This window comes from Rhinatrema bivittatum, chromosome 2 (genome assembly GCF_901001135.1).
Source record: "Rhinatrema bivittatum chromosome 2, aRhiBiv1.1, whole genome shotgun sequence".
Taxonomy (NCBI): Eukaryota; Metazoa; Chordata; class Amphibia; order Gymnophiona; family Rhinatrematidae; genus Rhinatrema; species Rhinatrema bivittatum.
This window is the reverse complement of record NC_042616.1, coordinates 337,846,473-337,862,861: the sequence shown is the minus strand read 5'-3', so window position 1 is coordinate 337,862,861 and position 16,389 is coordinate 337,846,473. Positions and strand designations below refer to the sequence as shown.

Genomic DNA, 16,389 nt, shown 5'->3' with positions numbered 1-16,389 from the left:
AATACGAGCGGAGCACATGGAAGACACACCAAGAAAACAGGAACACATGAGGCAGGATGATAATAAGGAAGAGGTGATGCACTCTTTAAGGCTCCCTCCCTCTTCTTCTTTCCTGCTTCCACATTGTGCATATGCAGGTGTGGTAGATGGAATCATTTGGAGGAAGCCGTATCTAGTTAAGAGCCCTAATCATCACACTCATACTCATGATAGCTCAAGCCACAATATGAATGAATTATGAATATAAGCGCAGTCTAACTAGGAAATACAGTCACCATGAATATCCATCTTATTTTCTTTGAGGTAGATATCGAGCAACATTTGACTGGCTAAGTTAGGATTTAGCTGGACAAATGGTAGGATTTGAAATTTCTACTGAGCTGAATGGTCTGAATCAGTTGGATAGCTTTTATCCTGCTAAAATACTGTCTTGGCAAACTTGGGGGCTGCAAGGGGCATTCCAGGGTGAAGTCAGCTATCCAGCTAAGTTAGCCGGATAAATGTCAATTTTCAGTGTTATAGGCTAAAATCCAGCTGATGCAAAATGGTGTGCGTTAAAACTCTGCACTGAAATTCAACACACAGTTTCTTAATACACAACCCAATTTTTTTTAAACTCCTGATGCAATAAGCTAATGGTATGCTAATGTATCAGGAATTAAAAAATTGCACAAACCAGAAAATGTGCACAAAAAAGGCTTTGCGCACAGCAAAACATAATTTATATTTATAACCTATTTTATGGGCAGAAAACATGCTTTCTGTGTATAATGTATGATTTATGAGCACAAAACATGTGTTTTGCATGTAATTAGAAACAGTTAGGAGCATAGCTTTTGGGCTCCTAATTCATATTGTGGGCAAAATGTGAGTGGCAGGACCCGTACTCAGGAGTTTTGTGCAGCAAATGTGTTTTGTGCATATAAAGCTTGTTTCCTACACTTAAAATCCCAACCACAGGTCCTGGCACAGGACTCCAGCTTCCATCTGTAGACTAACATTAGCCCTGGAAACTTTACTCCACCTCTGACTAGGAGCTTAAAGGTGAATTTTCAAAGAGTTGCATGCAACAACAATGAGCACATGCACGTCTAAACACACATATGCTATTTTATAAACCTCACAATACACATGTAAGTAAGGGTACGAGAGGAAATTTGTGGGTGTAAAAAAAAGGGTGGGCTAGAGGTGTTCTGGGGCGGAGCCAACATTTATGTAAATTGTATTTTATAAGTAATTTACACGTTTAGATTTGGCAGCTTACTCATATATATGAAGCAAGTGATTGTAAACATCTTAAAAGTGAGATAATGATTGGGTAGGGGAGGTCAAGGTGAAATGGGGGAGTTCAGATTAAAGAGCCAGGAGGGTCTTGTTAACCCCCAGATGGACTGGGTGAACTAGTAAACTAATTGGTAAAACTGGCAATTTCATTGCTACATGTATGTTAGAAAATCTCCTGACTTACACACCTAAAACTCGACTTATGGGGAGTAAATGCATGTAAACAGCACAGGTAAAATCTCCATATGTATATTTTTAAAGTTATGATCACACCAGTCCTAAAGCACCCAATTGAAAGGGGGGAATGGCTGCCCAGTAATACAAAAATTAATGTCAGCCAAGGACCCAAATTCTAAGCTCAATAATGGTGTAAATACACAATGTAGTCTTATATATAGCAGACCTCATACAAGATATACGTATTTCATGCTAATTAGCATAAGTATACCGCAGTATAATCATTGGTCATGTAGTGTCCAGAATTTTTTCAAAGAATTTTTTCTGCATACGTGAACATTAAAGCCCGTTGGCATATTGTGAGAAAAGTGACATTGCAAATTTTGCATAACATTTCAAACGAAGCACTTAGCTTAGTAGTTCCGTTCATGCTTATAGTTTAAAAAAAAGCCTTCCTATTGGCCAATTTTTGCGCCTCCGACGACTCTGTTCTGATAAAGTAGAGTTTGCCTATCAAGCTCAAGACTTGGCATCCCGATTACTTCATCGTGGTTACCCTCCGTCTGTAATCAAAAAAGCTTTAAAAAGAGCTTCTAACGCACAGCGCGAATGGCTGTTACTGGAATCTACTGAAGCACGATCAGAACCTCCGCTGGTATGCACTATCCGCTATTCTTCCAGATCTCAAGATATCGTCAAGATCCTTCGAGAGCATTGGCATATTGTTCAAATTCATCAAATTTTTTCTGAATTTCCACTAATTGCTTTTAGCAGAGGCAAAAACCTCCGGGATCTGCTGACTCAAACCCGGACATACACTGATGCTCCTATCGGCTCTGATGAACCTCCCGGCCACTGGGCTTGTGGGAAATGTTCAATGTGTGCTCAATCTCTGGATGGCCCCCTTTGGACTGATAATGCAGGCATGACCCATGAGGCTTATTTCCATTCGACCTGTCTTTCTACTCATGTGATTTACATAATTGTTTGCCCATGCACTAAAATTTACGTTGGTAGAACAAAACGCAACATCAGGACACGTCTAATTGAACATCGTAGCTGTGTGAATACGGGCAAAATCAATGCTCCAATTGTCCAGCATTGCCTTGATAATAAACATCAATTCACTGACCTTAAATGGCGGGTCATTGACCGTATTCTCCCCACTAAGAGAGGAGGAGATCTTCAGAAACTTCAGAAACAATCCATTACGATGTGTGGAACCCGAAGGGCTCAATGCAGCTATTGAATGGTATTCCTTGTTGTAAATCACTTAGCAACCATGTGCGTCATTTCCTGGGTGGAGCCTGAATTTCGATTGGTTGCAGTTTATTGAAAAATGGCGCGAGAGCGTCCCCTCCGGTAGAGGAGAAACAATATCATTGCTTAAGATGCTGTCATTCCACTCACACGTTGGTACCACTGCTACACAATATTTATATATGCTTGATCCATGATGTGATGTTCTTTTACTTATAATGTGTTTGACTTGCAGATACTATTTGCCCTTGAAGAAGGCTTTTGAAGCCGAAACACGGTCCGTGTCGGGCTTGCCACCGTGCACGTCCTCACCTCCATGTCTCTGCTTACTCCTCGGAACTACTAAGCTAAGTGCTTCGTTTGAAATGTTATGCAAAATTTGCAATGTCACTTTTCTCACAATATGCCAACGGGCTTTAATGTTCACGTATGCAGAAAAAATTCTTTGAAAAAATTCTGGACACTACATGACCAATGATTATACTGCGGTATACTTATGCTAATTAGCATGAAATACGTATATCTTGTATGAGGTCTGCTATATATAAGACTACATTGTGTATTTACACCATTATTGAGCTTAGAATTTGGGTCCTTGGCTGACATTAATTTCTGTATTTTTAAAGTTAGACATAAAATGCACAATTATAGCAGTTGCACGCTGCTTATCCAGATAGATTCCAATTTATCCAGCTAAGCAGGCATTTTGATGTGATGTTTTACCACTCGTGGGATGGTCCCGTGTGCGGCTGCACTTACTTCAAGGCTGGTGGGCCTTGCCAAGGTAGAACACTGCCGAGTAACATGACACAGCAGGATGCTACTGAGAGCACCTCTGATGGACCTTTCCTAGGTGCATGTGTACCAAAGTCACAACTAAAGGACCAGTGGTGGGAAAAGCTGTGGTGCTCTGGATGATGTCAGGACACTTCGCCCTATAAAAGGGCCCAACTGATTTCCTCTCATTTCCTCAGCAAAGGATGCCTGGAATCCCCTAGCCTCGTTCGGGTCTTAGAGTTTGTTCCAGTCTTCAGCCTTGTCTTTGTCCACGACTCCAGCCTTGTCTTCTTTCAAGTCTTCAGCCACAGCCAAGTCTTCAGCTTCAGCCTTGCTGCTCATTCATCTTCAGCCTTACTTCACATCCATCTTCAGCTTCAGCCACAGCCAAGTCTTCATCTTCATCCTTCTTCAGCATCAGCCTTGTTCCACATCTGACTTCAGCTAAGCCACAGCCGTCTTCCACTTCAGCCTTGCTCCACATCTGTTTGCAGCTTCATCATTCCACCTCATCTTCAGCTTCAGCCACAGCCTTGTCCCAGCATCTGCTTGTCTTCAGCCTTGTTTGATCTCCAGCCTTATCTGACACTTTGTCGATATCTATAGTCACAGCCTTCTTGCCCTTGCCATAGTATGGCTTGTGGAAAGACTCATTCGCCCACTGTCAGCACAGACCTTAGGGCTCTGCCCACGAGGTTGCACCAATTGCATTACAGCAAGAGGGGCTCATGCTCACGTCACTTTCAACAGTTGCTGAGGCCATGAGCTTGGAGAACGCATCTCAATGGGCCATCGCCACCTTGGATTTCCAGATGCAGGAGCAAAAGACTGAACTAAATGGTCTCCTGAACGGATTCATGCAGCAAGCCCAGCAGAAACTTGTTCAAGTAAAATGGGTTATTATTGACCTTGTCCAAGCATTTAGATATGATTCAAGTCTGGTTTCAGTCCCAGCTCTTTGAAGATAGCAACATATGGGGGTCATTTTCTATTGATATCGCACGCAAAAAGCTCTGGCAAACCCTGCACTGGCATCTATCTGGACTGTGGAATCCATGATTTCAACTTCCACCACCTCCGAGATATAGTGGTGATCTTAAGGGGTGCAGAGGGTTCCTCAATGTTTGCAAGATGCAATTTGAGTTACAGCCAGCTTGTTTTTTTTCTGATTGTGTCAAGATTACATATATCCTTTCCCTGTTGGATGGTCCTGCTCTCACCTGGGCTTCTCCCTTGTGGGAACAAGATGATTTACTTCTCAGGAACCTGGATAAGCACACAGTAATTTTGCCTGATCTTTGACCAACCCGAGCGAATCTTGTCTGCTACCTCAGAACTTCTTTGTATTCATGAAGGCGCTCGCTCAGTGGGTGGGTATTTGGTAGAATTTTACACCCTAGCTTCTGAACTCGGTTGGGGTGAAAGTAGCCAAACTGCCATTTTTTGGCAAGGGTTATCCAGGAGAATAAAAGACAAACTAGCAGCTCGAGACCTTCACCTGATGCTAGAAGCACTTATTGCCTTGGCTATTCGAATAGATCTGAGATTTCAGGAACAAGCTTGAAAGAAGAAGTCATCTGATTGGGCTACTCTCATAGCTCCCAAGCCCTTGAGTCATTTGGAGTCCACCCTAGAACTGCCATAGGGCCGGATTTTCTAAACTACCGCAGCTTCCTGAATCCCGGCACTAATGGGGGGCGGGCCTGCGAAAGTCGGCAGCGATCGCATCAATGCAGTGTTATCGCTGCTGGCTTTCGCACCCAATAGCACCATCGTAAAAGGTGGTGCTATTGGGTGCGCTACTGGCAGCGATAAGTGTTCTTACCTTTTCGCCGCCAGCGATGTTTCCGCCGCATCCGCCCCAGTGCCACCCGGACTCCTCCTCTTCCGGTGCTGACGTCGCCCCAACTCCACCCCTATGAATAGAAAATGACTCCCATAGGTTGCTATCTTCAAAGAACCCATGCAATTGGGTAACACTAGATTTTTGGTTGCTGAAAAACAAAGGCAAAGTGGCATAATTTCTGCTTTTACTGCTCAGCCCAGGGACATTTTGTTAGTTGGTGTCCCAAGAGACCGAGAAACTCTGAGGAAACATGTCTAGTTGGGAGGGTGGTTCTTCACCATCCTGCATCTTCTCCACAGTTGATGGTACCAGTGTCCCTTATCTTCGGGAAGTACTCAGTTTGCACTAAAGCTTTAATAGATACCGGATCCTGGGGCAACTTTATTCAAGATTCACTGTTATGCCAATATGGCTGCCCTACTACCAGCTTGACTACTCTTCATGTTATTTCTTCCATCTTTGGAGAACCCTTACCCGGCCATTGACTGCAGTCACTGTGCCCATCACCAAGAAAATCTTCAGTTTTGTGTTATCTAAGGCATCCAGGCCTCTGGTGCATGAATTAACCTGGCTCAGACTCAATCAACCATCTATTGACTGGAACACCTTACAGATCAACCACTGGGGTCCATCCTGCCAGTAGAATTTTACTGCCTCATCTTCGCCTTGCCTGAAGTACTGAATTTGCCACTCCTGTATACATCCTGTTCCAGCTTATGCTATAAGGGATTACAAGGAGCCCTAGCCAACGGGGTTGTCCTAATTCAATTATAATAATCATTCAGATTCCACTTTAAATTCAAAACAATTAAACCTTTGACTTAATTCTCTTAAATTTTATCAATTTTTTAATTTCTTAAGATTTAATTTTATCATTTTTTAACTTTTTGATTTTTATTTTTTGAGAGGAAAGGACCTCAGCACTGGTTGAAAACGTAATCAACTGAATTCAAACCCAGTAGTTGCAATCATGGGTCAAAAACATCTCACTACTTTTATTTATATTTATTAAAATTCCATTACCTCTTTCTTTGGAATAATCCTTCTTCATTAATAAAATATCCTTCTTCTTGTATATATATATATGTTGTGTATTTTGTATCCAAAATCTCAAAATGTCTGAGTAGCACGATGCGGCAGGACCTGATAGGAACACCTTCATTGGACTTCTCCTAGGCATGCACATGCCTGAAGTCACAACTCTTAAACGGCCTGTGGCAAGAAAAGCTGTGGCGACCTCAGATGAGGTCAGGACTCTTTACCCTATAAAAGGGCCCTCCTGATGTCCCCTCATCATAGGTCACCTGGAATCTCCTAGCCTTGTCCAGGTCTTTATCCAAGTCTTTAGCATTGTCTTCTTTCAAGTCTTTGACCACAGCCACGTCTTTAGCTTCAGCCTCACTCCACGTCCATTTTCAGCTTCAGCCACAACCAAGTCTTCCTCTTCAGCCTTGCTCCACATCCGTCTTCAGCTTCAGCTTTCAGCCTCTTCTTCAGCTTCAGCCAGAGCTTTGTCCCAGTGTCCGCTTGCCTTTAGCCATGTCTTGTCTCCAGCCCTGTCCAATTCTTCAGTTATCCATAGTCACAGCCTTCTGGTCCTTGCTATTGTCTTGTTTACACAAAGACTCATTCGCCTACTGCGATAAAGTTTGAATGAAGAATTTATCCAGATAAATTTTGATTTATCTGGCTTAGTAGTAGTAAAGCTGCTACTACTATTTAACATTTCTATAGTGCTACACTACATATGCAGCTCTGTACAAACATGCAAAACAGACAGTCCCTACTCAATAGAGCTTACAATCTAAGTACCTGATTCACTAAGGGCTTTTTTCCATAGACACAAAATGGGAAAAAAGCCTTAATGAATCTAGCCTTAAGTTAGATAGCTGGATAAGTCTGAAAAGTGCTACTTATCTGGATAAGTAAGATAGACGGATAAGCCTCAAATAGAACTATTTATCTGCATAAGTAGCAGATTTATCCATCTAGCTTAGCTATTCAGATAAGTAGCTCTCTTCAAGACTTATCCATCTATTTTTCTTATTCAGATAAGTAGAACTTTTCAGACTTGTCCAGCTATCTGACTTAGGGCGTGATTCACTAAAGCATTTCTCCCTTTCTGTGTCTATGAGAAAATACTTTGATGAATCAGGTCCTTAACTGGATAAATAGCATTTTAAAGATTTAGCAGGATAAGTAGCAGATTTACTGCTACTTAGACGGATCAATCGTAACTTGTCAAGATAAATGCAAAGAGGTAGATCTTAAAGTGCACGCGTGTACTTTTGTTCGCGCAACCGGCGCAAACAAAAGTATGCCAGATTTTATAAGATACGCGCGTAGCTGCGCGTATCTTATAAAATTCGGGGTTGGCACGCGCAAGGCTGCACAAAATCGGCAGCCTGGTGCGCCGAGCCGCGCAGCCTGCCTCTGTTCCCACCTTCCCCTCCCTTCCCCTATCTAACCCACCCCCCAGCCCTACCTATATCCCTCCCCCTACCTTTGTTGTGCAAGTTACGCCTGCTTGAGGCAGGCATAACTTGCACGCGCCGCCTCGACATCACCCGGCACAGGCCGCAGTGCCGGGGGACTTGGGACCGCCCCCCCCGGCCCGCCCCCGAACTGTCACCACGCCCCCGGACCACCCAGGACCGCCCCCGGACCCCGGACACGCCCCCAAACACTCCCCCGGCCTGCCGACATGCCCCCGGACACTCCCCTCCCGCCGCTTTTACGAAACGCTGGGACTTACGCGCATCCCAGGGCTTTGCGCGCACTGGCGGCCTATGCAAAATAGGTGCGCCGGCACGCGAGTGCCCTGCGCAAATAAATCCGGTAGGATTTACGCGCGCAGGGCTTTTAAAATCTACCCCAAAATGTATTAATGGCTTTTTTTTAAACATCCGCGTGCATGTTGCACAGTACATTTACACATATTTTATAACTTATGTATATCATATAAGGGCAGGTTCTAAAATAACGGAGTAGATTTTTGCGTGCACATGTATTGGGGCGCGCGCATCTCTTTGAATGTTATCCTCCCTGATCCAGTGCTAAGAAAGCATAAGGTAAGCCAGCTCACTTCTCTGCATTGGGGAGTAATAGCTAATGCCATCATTAGCATGGGATTTCCATGCAAAGGAGCTAAGAACATGCACACGTAGTCATTCTCTTGTGCGCAAAACTCCTTGCTGCATCAGCAGAAAAGTTTGTGCACATTTTATGTGCACACAAATGCAGGTTAAACTGTGTACTCTGCTGAGTGCACCTTCTTGCATTGTTCTCATAACTGGATAACTTCAGGAAAGCCAAAGACCAGTCTGAAGTTAGCCGGATACATTTTTTATCTGGCTTATTTCAAAATAGTCAGGTATATTCAGTGGCATGCCTGCGCTGTTGAATATCACTGCAAGGTTATCCGGACAGTGGCTACGTATGGACTGCTTCCTGTCATTCCACTCAGCTGCGCTTCTCTTTTATTGAAATAATCATGACTGTCAGTAAGCCAGAAAAGAAGAGGAAAGAACAAGTATGACAAGGGCAATGCAGAAATAGCAGCTAGCAGAACCATTAATGACTATATATAAATATATATATATATATTAATTTTTTTCCAGGGACTGAGAACACTGCTTCTTCAGCACCTCCAACTCCGGCTGAATTGGGGAGCGGAAGACATGTCCTGGTAATCAAACCCAGGTCCTCCGTACAAGGAAAATATCAGGAATGGAAGGATAATGGCTGAACAGAACAGAGCATGAAAAAGCCCTTGTGGGAGAAGGTAATATTAAAAAAGAAAAAGAAAAAGGGCATTCAGGGTGACCATTTTGGCTAGTGCATTTGAAAAATTACAGATGGTGTAGAAATAAGCAGTTATTGTACTCCACCAGCTCATGCTGTGTGTGACGACTTAAAGAACGGGCAAACTGTGTGCCCTTTAGGCTGGTCCTTGTACTTAACAGAGTCCTTCCATGCAGATTTCTTAATACAGCACAAGTGATTAGTTATTTCAAATGGTGGTGACTGTGAAACAAGACAAATAAAAGCAGAACAGAATCAAAAGTGGGAAAGAGTAGGTACAAACCTTTCTTCTCGTGCATGTTTTTGCTCTTCTCTTTTGTCTAAATAATCCCGGCTGTCAGTAAGACAGGAAAGAAGAGGAAAGAATAAGTATGGGAAACTGGCAGGAAAGGGAGAGGCAGACATAGCAGATAGCAGAATGCTTGAACAATATATTTTTTTGATAGGGCAATTTTCTCTATCTCCTCTAGGCTGACAGCTCAAGCAGGATCGGCCTCTGCTGGGCCACAACACCATGACCTTTCTCGCACAATTACCTGGGATTTTTTTTTCCTTATTTTATATCCCTTCTCAACTCACTTAGGGCCAGTCACTGCAGCAATAGTCCTCGGCCAGGGGCCATGCATCACCAGGGCTCCTTTTGGAACCTAGCAACCATGGAGCCTAAATCCAGCTACTAGGTATCGCCATCGTATGATAAGTAGGTCTACCTCACCAGGGGCTGTGAATGCTGCCTCCGCAGCATCCCTAGCCCTGGTCAACCTGGGTATTAAACCCAGGTCCTCTGCCCTGAATTACCAAGCCAGCCCAAAACATACTAATTTAAGTTTACCTTCCCAATGATAACATACTCATCTAAGTAGATACCATCATCCTAAGGACTTTCCTTTATTTCCCAGCATTGCTTTCTAGCTCTCAGATCACAAACAATGTGAAAGTGAAATCTCATAAACCATAGGAGAATGTCAATGGGAATCCATCAATATGTTGTCACCACAAAAAAAGACAACTGTTCCCTTACATTTCTCAGGATTTATGTGCCCCAGAATGGATGTGCTTGACACTGCCATCTGCTTTTAATATCTGAACTTATGCATGAGATATGACTACATAATGGAAATCAGAATGTCTCATGCATGAGGGGCTTAATGCATTGGCACCAATTTACAAAGTACTCTGTTAATGAACTGGCACTATTATTATGGGAACAAATTAGGCTATTGGTTTGGCCAATGATGATCACGTGTGTTAATTACTGATATCCTGCACAGGTATGAGTAAATTCGTAAAGCTTTTTACTTTGATGGGTGCCCTCTTAGTATGCAACCGTGTAGTAATCCCCATCTTCGTGCATAGCCTGTCATGCTTGACTACTTAAAGACATGAATGAAAAGTAACTAACCAAATAAGATGTATAAACCAGACATGGTTTTCAAGGCTCTTCAAGAGCTGTAATAGAGGCCAGAGCAAACAATACCAAATAATTCTAATATGTCTTGTAATGTACAGTAGAGAAGTACAGGACAGCTTTCCCTGTTGTATCTGCACTACTACACTGTGATGTTACATCACACTGAAAAGTGTTTTTGTGCATGTTTGAAATATATTATTTCCTGCACACCTACAGGTATGTTTGCACATAGGAGATGACATAATTATTTATTATTTATTTCACGTGATATGCTCAATTCAATTAAAACCATCAGCGTGATTAACAAAAAAAAACGGCACAAATCTTAACAAAGTTTAAGAACCAATATCTCAGCTTAGGTGATTCAAAGTGTGACTTTACTGACCACCACTATTTGTTGGATGCTTACTTAAACTTGTTTCTTTCTTCGCGCTCTATCCTTTGCAGCCTCTCTTCCCTCTCCTGACGTCGTCTCTCTCTTTCTGCTGCCAAGGATTCTTGATGCTGCCGGTATGATGATGTAAGGAGACCACCCAACGCTGGCCTGCAGAGCAAAAAAAAAAAAAAAGATCGCTTTTCTCAGGGCATGTTTTATGGATTTCAATGACAAGTCTTGTTAACAATCACTAGGTAAAATTTCAGTTCCTGATTGAGAAAAACAATTTGAGAACTACCTATATAGCCATATATCAACACACAAGGACATACTGACCCTTATCTAAAGACTTGTGAAGCTCTCAAGAGCTATTTCCACATACACTTCTCTTCAAACAGATGTTGTTCAGGGTTTTGGTTTTTTTTAACAGATTATGGATGGGAGGTGCTTATAAATACTCATCCAATTGTTAACATTCCTTCAGAACACCACCAATGACACATTATTTTTTTTATATGGCCTCAGCTTCAGGATGTCCCAGGATCAGCTGAAAAAAGTCACTAAGCACATGTCTATTCTGCGTATTTGCACATGAGCTGTGGGCTCATTCCAATTTAAAGGAGACACTTTCAAAAGACCACATTTTTAAGCATCATCTAATACCACTTGCTTAAATCACAGACCTAGATTCCTAAATAAAATCTGGTAAGCCTGGGTTTCCAGCATCAACTTAACACAACTCCATAGATGATGAAAAGAAATACCAGCTGCTACTAGTTGTTGTGTGGCATCAGTAAAACATTGTGCTAGCCACACTTCATTTGTTCTTGGTCAGCAAAGATCAAATGTTTTGAATATCAAAGAAAGAGCTAAACTGATTGCATGTCCTCATAAAAGCAAGACTTCAGCAGTTTATTGGAGACATGTTATTTTAAGAACAGAGTGAGCCCTCAAATCTAATAAGGACACTGATTTAATTAACTTTAACTCCTCATTCATCATATATTATTGGTATCTGCTTTATTAAATCCCCAGTACATTGCTTAAATCTATCACTTACCAGTAGACAGGGATATGCTACAGTTTCTAATATAAGTCATGGTACAGACCCAACGAATACTGAATATATTTATTTTCTGCATTTATATGGCATCCTTATCCAGGGCATCCAAGTGCATGCCTGACCAAGGCAGGAGAGTAAAAAAGAGACAATATTTGGCAATTTAAGGAAAGGCTACTTGAACAAAATAATTTTTCAATTTTGATTTAAAGGACGGTAAAGCAAAGTTGCTTACCTGTTAAAGATATTTGCCATAGACAGCAGGTCAAATCAGCAACACAAGAAGGTCAAGAGGGTCTTTCTGAGCATTAAGGATGTGCATTCATTTTACCTGGGATGAATGATTAACAAACTGAAAATGGCCTCTTACAAAAACACCTGAAAATGTTTGGGCATTTTCATTTTGGGAGGAGCAACATTTATAAAAAGGTCTACTTGAACACATTTGACTCCCCCTCCCTCCCCAACAGAAGCCCCAGGACTCTGACTAGGTCCAGCTAGGGTCTCCCAGACCCCTCTAAGCCTCCTCCCTCCAAAATAAGTCTGGGCCTGGTCCTACCCAGTTAGGCCCAGCTGGGACCTGGCTGGGCCCCTCAAACCCCAATTTCTTCCCTTATTAAAACTGACAGGAGCCAGAGGTTGGGGACTACCCTGGCCCCTTACCTATTCCCTGGTCATTGGGCAGTTCGAAAAAGCAGGAGCGGTATCTAGTTGCTCCTGCTCATTCAGGTGTTTTTTTTTTATAAAGGAAGGTCCACATATGCTCAGAAAGACCTCGGTGTTTCTCAACTATGAGAGCTACCTCTCTCAGAGCTGTCAGATGATGTCACCCACTTATGTGGCTGATTATTGTCCTGCTTGACCACAGAGAAAGAAAAGGGGATCTTGAATGTCAGGGAAAGATTATTACAAACAGGTCAATACAGTACCGAGCGGTAGGAAGAGCTGCGTTAGTGCCCGGCGCACCCGCAGTTGCCGCACGCACAGTGCAGCTCACCTACCGCTCGATCCTGTATGTAAATAGCTTGCAAATGCAAGCTGCGTCTAAGAAGCGTCCGTGAAGCATTAGGCCCGCGCAACCCATTTTACTGTATAGAGCGCCTATACAGTAACCTGGGTGCGCGGGCCTAACGCTTCACGGCCACGCTGGCATCTGTCATTTCAAATGTCATTTCAAATGACATTTGAAATGACAGGTACCAGGAAGTGGACAGTTCTCCGACGCTCGGGATTGTCAGTCCTCTCCCCTCCTCCCGAAGCAAGCAACCAAAGCGTAAAAAACGAAAAAAAAAATAAAAAAAGTAGCAAGAGAGCGAGGGGAGAGAGGACGGGCAATCCTACGCTCGGGATTGCCAGTCCCCCCTCCCCTCCTCCCAAAGCAAGGCGCGAAAAGCAGCCTTGCTTCGGGAGGAGGGGAGAGAGGACTGGCAGTGTAAAGCGACGAAGCGACTTACTTTTTGCAGCCCCCCTCCGGACATCGGCGAGGACGACCGCGGCTCCCCTCCCCTGCCTCCAGCTGCCCGCGAAGATGGACACCTGCCCGGGCGAAAGCGGCCCCTTTCGTGCAATTGGGCCGCTCAAGGCGTGATGTCACAACGTTTGGCGTCTGATACCTGTTGCCTAATTTTGTTGTGTAAACCAGGCTTGGAACCTGGGGGGGTGGGCATATTCAGCTGCTGTGCTAGTTAGCCATCTATCAGGGTATAGATTAAATTGCAAGTTGACTGGTAGAGATCCCCTGCAGTTTCAATTTGTGCCTTCCCATTTAATGACTGAATTAAACCTGTTACTTATGAGGATTTTATTTATGAGGAAATTTCTCTAAACCAAATTTGACAGTATGCCCACTAGACCTTTGCCCAGCATGGATGGCTAACGGAGCAACATCTGCATTATTAGATGTATTATTGTACTTTATCAGTGCACCATTTTGAAAAAGGCCTTAGTTTGACCTGTTTTGCAAAAAACCACGGCTAGATCCACATGATGTTTAGCTAATTATCACTCTATTATCTAATTTTTCACTCTTCTCTAAAATTATTGAATGGGCTATTGTTTTACAGGGGGAATCAATGTATTGAAAGTACCACTCTTCTAGATTATAGACAGACTGATTTCAGAACTCATATCCTTAGTAGATAAATCTCCTTCATAAGGCCGAAGACAGAATTCTATTGACTCTGATACTTTTGGATTTGAGCCCCGCTTTTGACACTATCAGTCATTTTATTCTTATTGATCGTTTAAGAAGTGTTGATTTTATGGTGCAATTCTCAGATAAGTTAAGGAATTTCTTGAAGATCAAAATTGGAAGATTTTTATCCTTTATCTCACTCATTGAGTTCTGGGTTGCTGCACAGTTCAGTGCTTTTGCTATCATTGTTTAATAGCTACCTGTGACCTGCCTCTAACCTTATTGCTAATTTTGGATATCATATTTATTTCTTATTTTTTGCAGAATATATCCAACTAGTAGTTCCAAGAATTCACAAAAACCATATTGAGACCATTAATCAAAATTTAGATGAAATATGACAGTGGATAACAGCTAACAAATTACTCTTAAACTTAGCTAAATCCAAAATTCTTTGGAAAAGATACATACCCTGCAGTTAAATTGCAAAACCTACTCAAAATGGGTAATTGTGTTTTGCCAGCTAAGGAATGTGGATGTTCTACATAATACTTCATTAAGTTTCAAAAAACACATTGTAAATTTGTCTAAAACACTCTTCTTTTTATTGTGATTTATCCATCAAATTCACCCTTTTTTTAAACTCTACCTGATCTTACCAGCATGATCCAGATTGTGATTATTTCATGCCTGGACTCAGTAATAGTGTTGATATGAATTTTCTGGATCAGAATTTAACTGGAATTCAGGGAGCCAAATATTTCACCAGCCTTGATTTAGCCGCAGGGTTCTGGACAGACCCTGTAGAACCTAAAGATCAATATAAATTGGCTTTTTCTTTTGGGAAGAAACAATACACCTGGAGCAGAGCTCCCGTTTGGGTATCTAAACTCACCAGCAGACTTCAACATTTTCCTACACAAAGCATTACCTGATGCAGATGCTAAGAGAACCTTAATGTACATGGATGACATTCTAATTAAGAGTACCAACTACCAAATTACGAGACTGATCATGTTTTGGCCCAGCTGGAGGCGGCAGAATCCAAACTGTCTGGTGTAGGAAGTCAATAAATTACTTAGGATATGAAGTCTCAGTGGAGGGATTATGTCCACAAAAGAAAAGAATAGAAGCCTTACAAAAAATAAAAACACCCACCACTATGAAAGAGTAACATTCTTTCCTGGGAATATGCAATTACTCATGACAGATCATAGACCAGTATGCCAAGTTCACACAGTCTCTGGTAAAACCTCTGAAGAAGGATGAATCTTGGCAGCGGGGATCTGAGCAGCAAGCAGCCATGGGCGAGTTGAAAGGAATCCTGGGTAAAACTCCCTGTCTCGCTGATCCAGAAAGTGGCAGGAGCTTCTTCCTAGAATTAGCCTTCACTCCCCAGTGCATGAGTGCTGTCTTGTACCAGAAACATGATACTGACCAGCGGGTCATTGCATATGCCAGTCAAGCACTGACGGCAGTGGAAAAGAAATACTCAGAGTGTGAGAAATCCTTGCTAGCCACAGTATGGGAACTTCAACACTTTAGAAGCTATGTGCAAGGGGAGAAACTAATAGCAGAGACTTGCCATCAGCCATACATTTTCTAGCCAGCGATCGAATCAAAGCCGGTCAAATGTCCAGCAGCAAAATCTCTTCCTGGACACTCGCTCTTCAAGGCTGTCCATTTGAAGTGCGATATGCCCAAGGACATAAAAGCATTGTGGTTAAAAATTTAGCTGAATTACATGATTGCACTGCTGAAGAAGAACCGGAGTTGATCTCGGAACCTGAGTCAGAAGTAACAGAACTCTATCCTCATTATGCCTATGACGAAGAAAATGTGCAACCGTTTCCCTAAAGGCTAAGTTGACGGTTGTGCTTTCCGCAGGGATAGTGACCATGAATTAGTAGCCAGAGTAGGAATAGCTTTGGAGGAGAATTACCCCTGTAGTCCCCTCAGCTATGCTCTGGGATCCAATTCAAATGAATATGCAGAGCTCACCGCAGCCCTGATAGCTGTGCAAATGGCTTTACAGCATGGTTTTCAGACCATTGTAATCTGCACAAATTCATAACATATCTGCCTAACTGGAAAGTGAATCAAATGCTCAATTCTAAATATAAACCTGTTAAACACTGAGAATTGATTCTAGCCTTAGAGCAGTTAGTGCAAGAAAAAGAAATGACCGTCTACTGGAAAAAGGTAAAAGGTCATTCTAAAGTCACAGGTACCGCCAAAGCAAGCAATGACCTTGCAAACC

At 42.5% G+C, this 16,389-nt stretch overlaps 1 protein-coding gene across 8 annotated transcripts in view; it reads right to left on the bottom strand.

Annotated features, from left to right (window-relative positions):
- FHOD3 (formin homology 2 domain containing 3) overlaps nucleotides 1-16,389 on the bottom strand; it is a 1,290,292-nt gene that overhangs the window by 199,517 nt on the left and 1,074,386 nt on the right. For 5 of the 8 annotated variants that reach the window (XM_029589835.1, XM_029589836.1, XM_029589838.1 and 2 more), the window contains 2 exons: nucleotides 10,969-11,103; nucleotides 9,432-9,482 (listed from right to left, as the gene is read on the bottom strand). In XM_029589835.1, coding sequence (XP_029445695.1) covers nucleotides 9,432-9,482; nucleotides 10,969-11,103 — 186 coding nt within the window. The remainder of the gene's footprint in view (nucleotides 1-9,431; nucleotides 9,483-10,968; nucleotides 11,104-16,389) is intronic. The other 3 variants (XM_029589837.1, XM_029589840.1, XM_029589842.1) reach the window with 1 other exon arrangement.